Source organism: Paramormyrops kingsleyae, chromosome 25 (assembly GCF_048594095.1).
Source record: "Paramormyrops kingsleyae isolate MSU_618 chromosome 25, PKINGS_0.4, whole genome shotgun sequence".
Lineage (NCBI taxonomy): Eukaryota > Metazoa > Chordata > Actinopteri > Osteoglossiformes > Mormyridae > Paramormyrops > Paramormyrops kingsleyae.
The window spans coordinates 24,062,649-24,074,952 of record NC_132821.1 but is presented as its reverse complement, the minus strand read 5'-3'; the positions used below and the strand labels follow the sequence as shown (position 1 = coordinate 24,074,952).

The 12,304-nt window shown below is 45.4% G+C and overlaps 1 protein-coding gene across 11 annotated transcripts in view; it reads left to right on the top strand.

Moving 5' to 3' along the window:
* The window catches only part of inpp4b (inositol polyphosphate-4-phosphatase type II B), a 150,207-nt gene extending 137,942 nt beyond the window's left edge, over positions 1 to 12,265 (top strand). For 10 of the 11 annotated variants that reach the window (XM_072707703.1, XM_072707704.1, XM_023799243.2 and 7 more), the window contains 3 exons: positions 2,447 to 2,559; positions 4,645 to 4,799; positions 9,239 to 9,432. In XM_072707703.1, the coding sequence (XP_072563804.1) occupies positions 2,447 to 2,559; positions 4,645 to 4,799; positions 9,239 to 9,416 (446 nt within the window). In that variant the 3' untranslated portion in view covers positions 9,417 to 9,432. Of the gene's footprint in view, positions 1 to 2,446; positions 2,560 to 4,644; positions 4,800 to 9,238; positions 9,433 to 10,568 lie in introns of those variants that run through there. The other variant, XM_023799244.2, reaches the window with a different exon arrangement.
* The last annotated feature ends 39 nt before the right edge of the window (positions 12,266 to 12,304 follow it).

Here is a 12,304-nt window from a genome sequence, read left to right as displayed (position 1 = left end):
TGTGTGAAATGCAAATCAAGACAGAATGCAGTGATTTAAAAATCATATAAACCCATATTTATTTGAAATTGGAACAAAGACAACATATCAGATGTTGAAACAGAGAATTTTTTTTGTTTTATGACACATTTGCTCAATTTGAATTTCATGCCAGCAACACGTTTCAAAAAAGGTCAAACGGGGGCAGATTTACAGCTGTGTTGCATGACCTCTCCTTTTAAGATTCAAGATTCTTTATTCGTAACATACATAGTTATAAGAAGTACAACATGTAGTGAAATGAGCCATGACCAATCCAAAGACTTCAACAACACTCTGTAAACGTTTGGGAACTGAGGGGATCAGTTGCTGGGGTTTTGGAAGTGAAATGTTGTCCCATTCTTGCCTGATTTTGGGATTTCTCTTGATCAGCAGTTCAGGTTCTCATTTGTCATATTTTTTGTCTCATGATGCTCCAAATGTTTTCAGAGGGTAACGGGTCTGGACTGTCTGCAGGCCAGTTTTAACACCCAGACTCTTGTACTATGGAGCCATGCTGTTTGGCATTGTCTTGCTGGAAGATACAAAGCCTCCTCTGATGAAGATGTTATCTGGATGGCAGCATATGTTGCTCCAAAGCCTGTATATATCATTCAGCATTAATGGTGCCTTCCCAGATGTGCAGGCTACCCAAGCCATGGGCACTAATGCACCCCCACACCATCACAGATGCTGGCTTCTGAACTGTCCACTGATGACAAGCTGGATGGTCCCTCACCTCTTCAGGCCGGACGACACGGCGTCCATGATTTCCGATAAGAATTAGAAATTTTGATTCATCAGACCACATTTTGCCTCAGTCCATCTTAAATGAGCTCGGGCCCAGAGAAATCGGTTTTCTTCATGACGTTTAGATATGATTTCTTCTTTGAGTTTCATCCTGCATTTATGGATGCAGCGACAAACTGTGTTCACAGTGGTTTCCGGAAGTGTTCCTGAGCCCATGCAGTGATTTCCACTATAGAATCGTGTCTGTTTTTAATGCAGTTCTTTCTGAGGACCCGGAGATCAAAGCTGTCCAGTATTGGTTTTTGGCCTTGTCCCTTGCATACAGGGATTTCTCCAGATTTTCTGAATCTTTTAAGGATTATTTTGTACCATAGATGATGAAATTGTCAGATTTTCCATTATCTGTTATTAGTTAACCTAATGAGTTATGAGGTATTCAACCCGATGTTTTGTTTTAGCGTCACACAACTATTGTTCCATCCTAACTTCTTTTACATGTGTTCCTGGCATCAGATTCAAATTCAGCATATGTTAGTAATAATAATTGATCTCCCATGGAGGAATTCTCTTTACGCCTCCCCCGACTTGCTCTCTGCAGGTTTTCTTCATGACGTTTAGATATGATTTCTTCTTTGAGTTTCATCCTGCATTAATGGATGCAGCGACAAACTGTGTTCACAGTGGTTTCCGGAAGCGTTCCTGAGCCCATGCAGTGATTTCCACTATAGAATCGTGTCTGTTTTTAATGCCGTTCTTTCTGGGGACCCGGAGATCAAAGCTGTCCAGTATTGGTTTTTGGCCTTGTCCCTTGCATACAGGGATTTCTCCAGATTTTCTGAATCTTTTAAGGATTATTTTGTACCATAGATGATGAAATTGTCAGATTTTCCATTATTCTTAAATTTTTGCACTATTTCCCCACGCAGTCTTTTCAGTGGTGAACCTCCCCCCATCTTCACTGTACAGTGGCTCTGCCTCTCTGGGAGACTCTTTTTATCCCCAGTCATCTTACTGACCTGATGCCAGTTAACCTAATTAGTTATGAGATATTCAACCCGATGTTTTGTTTTAGCGTCACACAACTTTACCAGGCTTTTATTGTTCCATCCTAACTCCTTTTACATGTGCTCCTGGCATCAGATTCAAGTTCAGCATATGTTAGTAATAATAATTGATCTCCCATGGGGAAATTCTCTTTACGCCTCCCCCGACTTGCTCTCTGCAGGTGAGAGCAAGATGGACAGGAAGGGCAGCCACCCAGGGAGCTGGGGGGGGGGGGGGGGGTTACGGGCCTTGCTGAAGGCAGCCACAGACATGCTGAGGCCAGGCTGGAACCAGCAACCTTCTGATCAGATGTACAGAGGCTTAGCCCACTGAGCCACATGCCGGCCGATGCCTGATACAGCGTTTGTCAAAAAAACAATAAAATTTCTCAGTTTCAACATTTGTTATGCCGCCTTTGTTTTATTTTCAGTTGAATGTATGTTTTTAAGATTTGCAAATCATTGCATTCGGTTTTTATTTACATTTTACACAGCGAGCGTTGCAACTTTTTTGGAAACAGGGTTGCATGTAATACCTTTATTAGCCGGTGCTGTTGGTTTAGTAGCTACAAAGAGAAAGTCTTTGAGGATGTGGCTGGTGGTATGTGGCTGAACTTGTCTTTGTCCTCCTGCAGGTTTACCTTGTTTCCAAACACAAACCGAGTTGAAAGATTTACTGGGGACTCTGGGACAGAACGTGGGGACAAAGAAACGAAAGAATGTGGAGATCTTATGGCTGGCAGGAGCGGTAAGGCAGCCGATGTCGGGCAACAGCTCTTTAAAGTCCAAAAACGAGGCGTGTTTTTGCCATGCTGAGAGATTCCGATGGCGTGTTTGTTTTGAAAAATGCGGGATTGAATACGAGGATGTTTCCTTTTCCGGGCATGCGGTGGAACAGGCCACGGAGGTCATGTGACTTACGGGAAGCCGGCCCATGCAGGTAGCTAAAGTAAAATCGGCATCGACGTTTGGGGACGTCACTTATTGACTGGTGTGTCTAAGTTAAACTGATACGGGCCAGACCGTAGGCGGCAGAAATTAGGTCAGCCGTGATTGCATCGTGACTCGGATGCTCGCTGTGCGCAGACAAGTCGTCATTACACAACAATCTCACAAATACTTCTTCATTAAGCGATTACGGCCGGAGCAAGTCGTGACAGTGTTTTTGAATGATTATTGACACCAGCCAGCTGGCGGCCATCATGCTGCATGGTTTCGGTTGCGAAGTCAGCTCCTGGGTGGTTTGGGGATATAGAGCAGCTTGGGAGCCAATCACGCAGCACCTTTGCACCCAGTCTGCGAGCGTGTTGCATCTCCCATTGGCCGCGTTAATGCCTCAGGGTCACATGAGTATCTTTTTACAGCCTGACAATGGAGGGACTTATGCCTCTCGCAAATCCCCATTAATGCATTTTACAGCTTCCTGTGCTGGCGTTTGTCACGCAGCTACGAAATTAGGCTTCTTATCAAAGCATCGCTTCCCATGCGGGACTATATAACAGATGTGAGATCGATTTGTTTTATGGTGCAATCTGAATAATTGAAGCAGTTTAATTGTTCGGGATGTGAAATGGATTTTGAGTGAAAGTGCCAGACTTCTGTGTAGGGAGTTTGTGACTGTGTTACTCTTTCTTTCTGTGTAATGCCCCCCATGCGGATATGGGCATAAGTGAAATACCTAGCAGAACAGCCCCCCCCCCCCCCCCCCCAACAGGTTTCTCAGTTCAGCATAACTTGACACAATTTGATGTCAGTGGAAAGAAAAACATAAATAAACGATGCAGTCTCTGAAACTTAGAGGCGGAGACGATGTTTACAACGCCAGTTTACGTTTCAGTAAAGCCTGTGCTGTAAATAACCACCCCACCCCCCCCCCCCCCCCGCCAGCGTTTTACATTTCTTTATTGATGTACACTTTGTTTTTTATCTGCATAAATCCCTCAGCTAAAAATAGCCACAGAGCCGGCAAGATGAACCAACGCTGGAATTTTCCAGAATCAACAGCAATTATTATAATTAAGTCCAGATGGCTCACTGGCTGCAGTGTTGCTATGTGATGGGTCACGGTATTAGCTTTCTGGTACCAGAATTAACCATCACTGCGAAACGCATTAAAATGAGTCTGGCTTTGGGCAAATGGATATCACACTGGGCTTTGCCTGAAGTCATTTGAAATGCATTGTTGCATTTCCCAGTGAGCTCACTTAGGCTAGACCCACTCCAAACCAACCTGCACTTTGCCCCGAGCTCTAACCTCAACAATTTGCTACATTGTTTGTGAACATTTCTCACGTGCTACACAGTAATAATCACAATCTCCCTAAATCGTGGTTTGAACTTTATCTAAGTGAATTAGATACATTTATTTCACAACTCTTTGCGTTGAATGGTATGGAGTCTTTGTACTTGCATTCTGGAAGTAGCCGCGCTGCTTACCGCACCTCAAACCACACACTTGCATGGGGCTCCTGAGGTTCAGGGGCTGCCTTTTAACCCAGTTTACTGGGGAGGGGGGCAGCCCGCCCCAAATTGACTTTTCGAGTGACGCCCCAGAAACGATAACAAACCTTTCTACTGAAAATTGAGGTTCTGGTCAAAGATTTAAGGACTGTCCCTGTCTCCACCAACCCCCCCCCCCCCCTTGTATTGTATTTTATGTAATGGTGAGGATAATGAACGCGCTGCCGTTCCTGTTTTGAACATTTCAAAAGTGCCTGAGAGGACATCAGAAGCGGTTCAGCGCAGCTGTGCATGTGAGACACAGAGGAGAAAACAGGGGGCCGAGATCCTAGATAAGAGCGTTAGATTTCAACACGCTTTGATCTTTATCTAGATCTGCCGGCGAATGAACGGCATCCGCTTCACCAGCTGCAAGAGCGCCAAAGACAGGACGTCCATGTCGGTCACGCTGGAGCAGTGTGCCCTGCTGCGGGATGAGCACCATCTCAGCAAGGAGCACTTCCTTCGGGCGCTGGACTGCATGCGCAGGTAATCTTATCTCCCTCCCGCAGGCTTCCTGTAAGTCACGTGACCCGCAAGTCACATGACCTCCATGGGCCGTTCCACCGCATATCTCATAATGGGCTTCTAAAAAGCGCTGGCCCTGGGCCAGTTTCACGTGCTTCATTTACCTCCATTACTGCACTTTCGCTTTCATCGCATGGCGTTTATGTTTATTGTGGGTGCATCAGAGCCAATATGGTTGTGTAAGTACCTTTGTTGACATTCCACTTAATGTTCCGGCAGAGGGGCATTATGAAAACAACTGGGTGGCAGGTTTGTGCGTCACCAGCGGAGTGGGGAGAGTGGTGTCATGTTGTGTTTTGACTTGGGGGGGGAGGGCACAACTGTCCAAAAGACGGGGCCAAGCCACAGGGAGTAATCCTTTTGTTTGTTTGTTTTTTTGCATTCCTTTTAATATACACTATATTGCCAAAAGTATTGGGACACCCCTCCAAATCATTGAATTCAGGTGTTCCATTCACTTCCATACCCACAGGTGTGTAAAACCAAGCACCTAGGCATGCAGACTGCTTCTACAAACATCTGAGAAAGAATGGGTCGCTCTCAGGAGCTCAGTGAATTCAAGGGTACTGTGATAGGATGCCAACTGTGCAATAAGTCCGTTTGTGAAATTTCCTCGCTGCAAAATATTCCACGGTCAACTGTTAGTGGCATTATAACAAAGTGGAAGCGACTGGGAACAACAGTAACTCGGCCACAAAGTGGTAGGTCATGTAAAATCACAGATGCTGAGGCGCCAAATGTCTGCAGAGTCAATAGCTACAGACCTCCAAACGTTGTGTGGCCTTCAGATTAGCTTAAGAACAGTGCGCAGAGAACTTCCTGGAATGGGTTTCCATGGCCGAGCAGCTGCATCCAAGCCTTACATCACCAAGTGCACTGCAAAGCGTCGGATGCAGTGGTGTAATGCACCCCGCCACTGGACTCTAGAGCAGTGGAGACGTGTTCTCTGGAGTGACGAATCACGCTTCTCTGCCTGGCAATGCGATGGACGAGTCTGGCTTTGGCACTTGCCAGTACTTGCCTGACTGCATTGTGCCAAGTGTAAAGTTTGGTGGAGGGGGGATTATGGTGTGGGATTTTTTTTCAGGGGTTGGGCTTGGCCCCTTAGTTCTTGTGAAAGTAACACTTAATCACATGGATGAGCGAGTCTGGTGCAGAGGAACTTGACTGGCCTGCACAGAGTTCTGACCTCACCCGGATAGAACACCTTTGGGATGAATTTGGGCAGAGACTGCGAGCCAGGCCATCTCGTCCAGCATCAGTGCCTGACCTCACACTTCTCCTGGAAGGATAGTCAAAAATTCCCATAAACACACTCTTAAACCTTGTGGACAGCCTTCCCAGAAGAGCTGAAGCTGTTACAGCTGCAAAGGGTGGGCCAGCTCCATATTAAAGCCTATGTATTAAGAATGGGATGTCATTAGAGTTCATGTGTGTGTAAAGGCAGGTGTCCCAATACTTTTGGCAATATAGTGTAAGTAACTCTGGGTAAATAAACAGACTAGAGGTCTTTCTGGATGAAGCAGCAAGACCTTCATTGTGTTCCACAAGTGTTCTGTTGTTAATGTCTCCTGACCATTTCATCTGTTGGAATCTCTGGCCGTTGTTCGTGCCTGTTGAGGACCCCCTTGTGTGTCCATTGTCCCACCCAAAGGGCGTTAACATCGCTCCGCTCCGAACCGTCCTGTACAGGTCCTTGGGACACGCAAAGGTCATCCGGGAGAGCTATTCTCTCACCAGATCTGTATCTGCGAGGTTGTATCGACTCTGCCTGTGATCCGGGCACGATCGGCATGTGTTTAGCTGCGGCGCGCAGGAACTGTGTCAGTGAAACCGCGGCACACCTTTTGAGAGCACGACGGAGTTCAAAAGAGGTCAGAGCTAGAAGACTAAGCGGTGTTTGATTGCAAGAAGAAACAAATGTTGTCCCACGAGCTGTACTTTTCTGAGGGAGTCGGTTTGGGGGCTTGAAAATGGTGCTATAATGATTAAAGGCACCGTTGCTATGCTGGGAAAGCCTGTTTAGAGTTTACGGTAATTCTTCTAAGGCGTGAAGCAAAACACTTGAGCCCTTAGCTGGTCCTGGGACTTGGCAAGGTTGAACATAGGTCCGTCTCACTACCTGTCTGAAAAGTGCAAATTAGTTGGCATGCAGCCCTTGTTTTTCTCTAGAGCTCAGGGACCTTGACCGGTTGCCTGAGCTGTCATTAACGGTGAAATCACCCTTTAATGGCATTCGCTGTTTTATAATTTGCCCTGTGGTACAAGGTGCAGCTGTTTGTTTATGGTGAATAGTTTATTCACGCTCGTGTCAAGGTACAGGCAGAGTCTGGCAGCCAACAGCCTGAGTAGATGGTAAACCTTTAAAATAAACTACTCAAATTTTGGACACAAATGAAATGGACAAAAGTATTGGGACACACCTATCCGACACTGCATTGAAGTGTTACATTCAGACCAATTGCCACAGGTGTATAAAATCAAGCACCTAGCCATGCAGTCAGGTTTACAAACATTTATGAAAGAATGGGTTGTTCTAAACTGCTCAGTGAATTCAAGCGTCTGTACTGTCATACCTTTGCAATAAGCCAGTTCATGAAATGTCTTCCTTGCTAGATATTTCACGATCAACTGTAAGCGGTATTACTGCAATTAGGGGTAATGGCATGGGGTTGTTTTTAGAGGTTGGGCTCGGCTCCTTCGTTCCAGTGAAGGGAACTCTTAATGCTTCAGCATACCAAGACATTTTGGATGATTCTATGCTTCCAACTGTGTGGGACCAATTCGGGGAAGGTCCTTTTCTGTTCCAGCATCACTGTGCCGCAGTGCACAAAGCAAGACTCAGCCCTGGGGGGGTGTTCATGTTGAGGGTGATGAGGGAGTATGAGACGCGATGGATTTTAACAGTCTAGAAAACTGACCCTGTATCTTCGGAGCGTAGCTGGCCATTGACCTCCAGTACCCTCCTCGCAGCTCTCAGTGCGGACTGCGCAGACCCAAAAAAAGGAACTTCGAAATTAGGAAGTAGGACTTGGGAAGCGTTTGGCTTGTTTGTTAGAAAGCGCACACTTCCTCCGTTGGCTGCCTCAACTCTTCCTCCTCTTGTCACCTGGTGTTTCGAGTCATATCCAAAAATATGACATTCAGGAAGATGGAGGTTTCATTTTGGCTGCTTTTCGGCTGGGAGATGTTCCTCTTTCTGCCCTCGCCGAAGGTCCGATCCACTGTGCGTGTTCCCCGTGCTGATGTTAGCGACTGGTCAGGGCACAGAATTGGTAACTGCAGCCTAATTTTCTGCTAGCTTGATTTTGTGTATCATTGTTTTGCTAGATGGAGTTCATGTTGTGGGCTAGCACTCTGGCCCAGTGGGTGGCGCTGTTGCATAACACCTCCAGGGTTGGGAGTTTGAACCCTGGGTCTGCCCAGTGTGTGTGTATGCCCTCCTCTATCTAGCCCCTCTCCCTGCTGCAGTCCAAACCTAAATTTCATATGAAATTTTCCATACCCTGTGATGGAGTGGCATTCGCTCCAGAATCCGCCCCCATTAATACTGGATTCTGTACGAGTAAACAATCTGGGAATTATGAGTTTGGAAAATCATAAACAAAGATATACTTATTCATGTATCTGTTATTGCAGTTCATCTCCGCCTTAATACACTGGAAGAATGACACTCCTGCGGAGCCTGGCCACCCGCCAAATCGAAGGACACTGGTTATTTGTGGTGGTGCTCTCTCGCAGGCGGGACTGCAAATTCCTTTTCTTGTTTTGTCATATCACTTAGTTTCATTTGTGCTTAGCCACTGAAGTGCCTAGCCTGGGTCTTGGAAGGTAACAAATGGAGCCGTGTGTGGGGAAAATGAAAATGAAAGGAACAATAAAAATGTGTCAGGCACCATTTCGCAGGGAGTGACGCCTCATGGGGGTCAGTCCGGCCTGCTTGCTTTCCCCGGGCTGGTCTTGCATGCCGATGCCGCAGAAGGCCGGTCTCCTTCCTGCCGCTGAGTCCCGAGAAGCGCGGATTTAACGCGCCGGAATAAGAGGTTGGAAGTTGCCGTCTTGATTGTAGTGGTCGCAGGGGTTCGTGCTGCCTTCCTGTCGCACCTGCTCTGGCCTCGCTCTGCTAAGCCAGAAAGTAGATCAGGTTGGATTCCGGAAGGGCGTCTGTCCTGGCAGCTGCACAACCATAATTGTTGTAGTGTTTTTGTGGGGGGGGGGGGGTATAAGGAAGCTTCCAACAACCGTGGAAATGCATGCGTCCGCTTCATGATTACCCCCCCCCCCACCCCCCACCCACCTATCGCTCATCTGCACCCCCATCTGTTTGTAGCTCCCCCCAACCCCCCCCCCAAACTTGTTACTAACCCTCCGGTGTTCTGTCTTGTTCTTGACTCACCCAGCAGTCGCCTCGCCCAGGGAGGGGCGGGTCATTGGGAGGACCCAGAGGCGCCCTCTGTAGGTGATAGCAAGCCGGTGACCCGCCACTTCTACCCTATCGCCCTGCTCCTCGTCAGCTCTCACTTGCTGGTCGTGTGGCTCATCCTAAGTCTTGTTTTCCTGCTTGCGAAATATCAATAAACTATCTGATGTCATACTTTTGGCTTGGCTGTCTACTTTCGTTCGGATTTGACTTGTCTCGGGGTCTTAGTGGTAGTGCTTAACTCGCATATCGTGGTTTTATTTCAAAAACGTCTGCTTGAAATACCATTTAATGTTACAGATAATAAATAGACACAATAGATCAGTGTTTCCCAACCCGGACCTCAGGGAACCATAGACATTTTCGCTCCCTCCCAGCTCCCTGCTAGACAGTCCACATTTTTGCTCCCTACCGAGAGCTGGGGGGAGCGAAAACATGGACTGTTTGCAGATCCCCAAGGAACGGATTGGAAAACGGCAGAATAGAGAGATATTACATTCAGTAGATTAGGATTAAAAACCAAACATGCTTGATCAGATTTATTTTCTACATATTAAAAGAATTAATGTATATCGAAGATTATTATAAAGATTTTATATACATGATGATACAGAGCTTTTTTATATAGGGTTTCACTACAATGTACTTTTTTGCCACTGCCGTTAAAACATTAAATTATGCTCGATGCAGTTTTGTTTCTGTTTAAGTGAGCTGTGCTTGGGGATATCTCAACAGCTTCTTGTGTCGCAATATAAAACACGCATTGTTTTTTTTTTTTAATTTGTGCAGTGGGGTCTTCTGTTATGTGGCTGGAAATGCTACTGTAGGTAACACTATTTCCCGAAGTCCCGAGATTTAGTGGCGTCCATCCCAATCCAGGACAGGCATTTCAGGTTTCATTAGATTAAAACACAGTCCTTGGGGAAAAGTCTCCCATGAACTGACGTTTTGGGTTCCACATGTTGAAGTATCTGAGTGACTCTCCAGAAAATGTCGTATTTCCATGCAATATATTTCTACAGATCAAGAATAATGTTACCCTGGAGACTGGATAGTCTGTCTACAAAGTTGAACATAGTAAAACCTCCACAAAGCTGCATAGTTAAATTTTTATTTCAGTCAGTCAGTCAGTCAGTTTCAGGTCAGTGATTTTGTGGGTCACCGTCCTGCCCCACATGCCACAGATTATCTCTGTATCGATGCTCGTTTTCAAATTATTTTTGACCACCCCTCCCCCATTTAAACCATCATTTCACAATCCCATCATGTCTTGTCCCCCCCCCCCCCCCCCACCTGCTCATTGTTCCCAGAGACGGATGTCGGATTGAGAACGTGCAAAAGAACATAAGGTGCCGGAAGTATGCCTTCAACGTTCTACAGCTGATGGCCTTCCCCCGGTGCTATCGACCCCCAGAAGGCACCTACGGGAAGGTTGACTCGTGAGCACCGGAAATCCCCCCCTCACCAAGGGAAAATATGTGCCCCCCTCCCCCAAGCAATACAATACCCCAGTCAGCAAAGGTGAGACAGGTATGGTGGATCTGTACACAGGAAGTAACCCTACAAGTACTTCCAGATAAACAGTGTTATCATCTAAATAGCTATACTTCAAAATGAAGTACATTTTGGTGTTATCGCGTGAAATGTTTCCTTTTAAATGTTTTTGTATTTTTTTTTTTATAATTTATATAGACAGTTCAGTCTGCTGGCAAACTTTCTCCTACACAAACATACTCGCTTTTATGCAGCTCAACATACCATCATACAAGCATAACGCCGTTCAGTAAAACAAGTACGAGCGCAGCGATGGCGGTCATCACTCAAAGAATATCTTCGCGATGACACAACTAGAAAAGAATGGACATGCCTGGCACAGCGTGTAGGGGCTGCTTCAAGTCTAATTTCTCGGTCGGGGTTGATTTCATTTTGGCTGTAGGCCACCTTGCAGATTCTCATATTTGGATATCCATGTAGTCTTTTCATGAAAATGAAAGAAAAAAAACAAAACAACAACTGTGCATCTTGAAGGTGATTTCATGCTTCTGTTCTGGACTTTCCCAGGAAACCAAGTTTTGTTTTCATTCAGAAACCTTTTTAAGAAGAACTACTTATTTCACGCTGAAGAAAACTAGTTATGAAACTCCAGCGCTGGGGTAGGTTCCGAACTCCAGGGATCTTACGTAGGACAAGTGGGGGCAGGGGGGGGGGGTCACCAAATGAATGAATGGAAACCCTGAAGCATACGTGCTGGGGTGTCATATGGCCCTGGAGGGCGGTGTGTATCTGAGCTACTGTCTGATGAACAGAACATAATAAATATTGTTCATAAAATGGATAGATAAAGATAAATTGTGACGATCAGGATTCTGGCAATGGAAATTCTGCAGCTTCGTTTAACAATTTTGTTTGCGGTTTATCATTCTCACAAAGGAGTAAATTGTTTTTAGCACGTTCACATTTTTTGCTTAATTAAAACATCTAAGAAATGTTATTTTCCTCATAAAATGTTTAGAGTTTTTGGGAATCTTGTTTACTGACCTGGTTCGTCCAGAATCAAGCTGTAATTGCGGTTGCGTATTTATTTTCTGGTGTTATTGTTCAATGTGTGTTACCAGCCGTCCAGCCATTCGGTCGCAGTTAATCAGTTCATTTTGTTTCCAGCGTAGCGGGTTCTGATTAAACAATTTTGCTGGGATTTTTTGGGACACAAGATGCAGACATGGAAATTCCGTGCCAATTTCAATTTTGCATTCGAATTTAAACAAGCAACCCAGAGTTGCCATTGTCACCAGTTTATTGTTGCTGGGAAAACTGCTTTTCGTTGTTAATGACCAGAAGTGTTTGACTTAAAGCCTGTGTGTAATGTTAAAACAAACAATGGGTTATGATTTTTTTTTCCATTCAGTTCTGTTGCATTAGTTATTTAATGTATTTAAACCATGTTTTTTTTTTAATGCTATCAGTCATATTTTTGAATACCTTTTAAATAAACTTTTAAATTAAAATATCACTGCCTGTCAGTAATTGTGGAACTAACGCAGTTCAA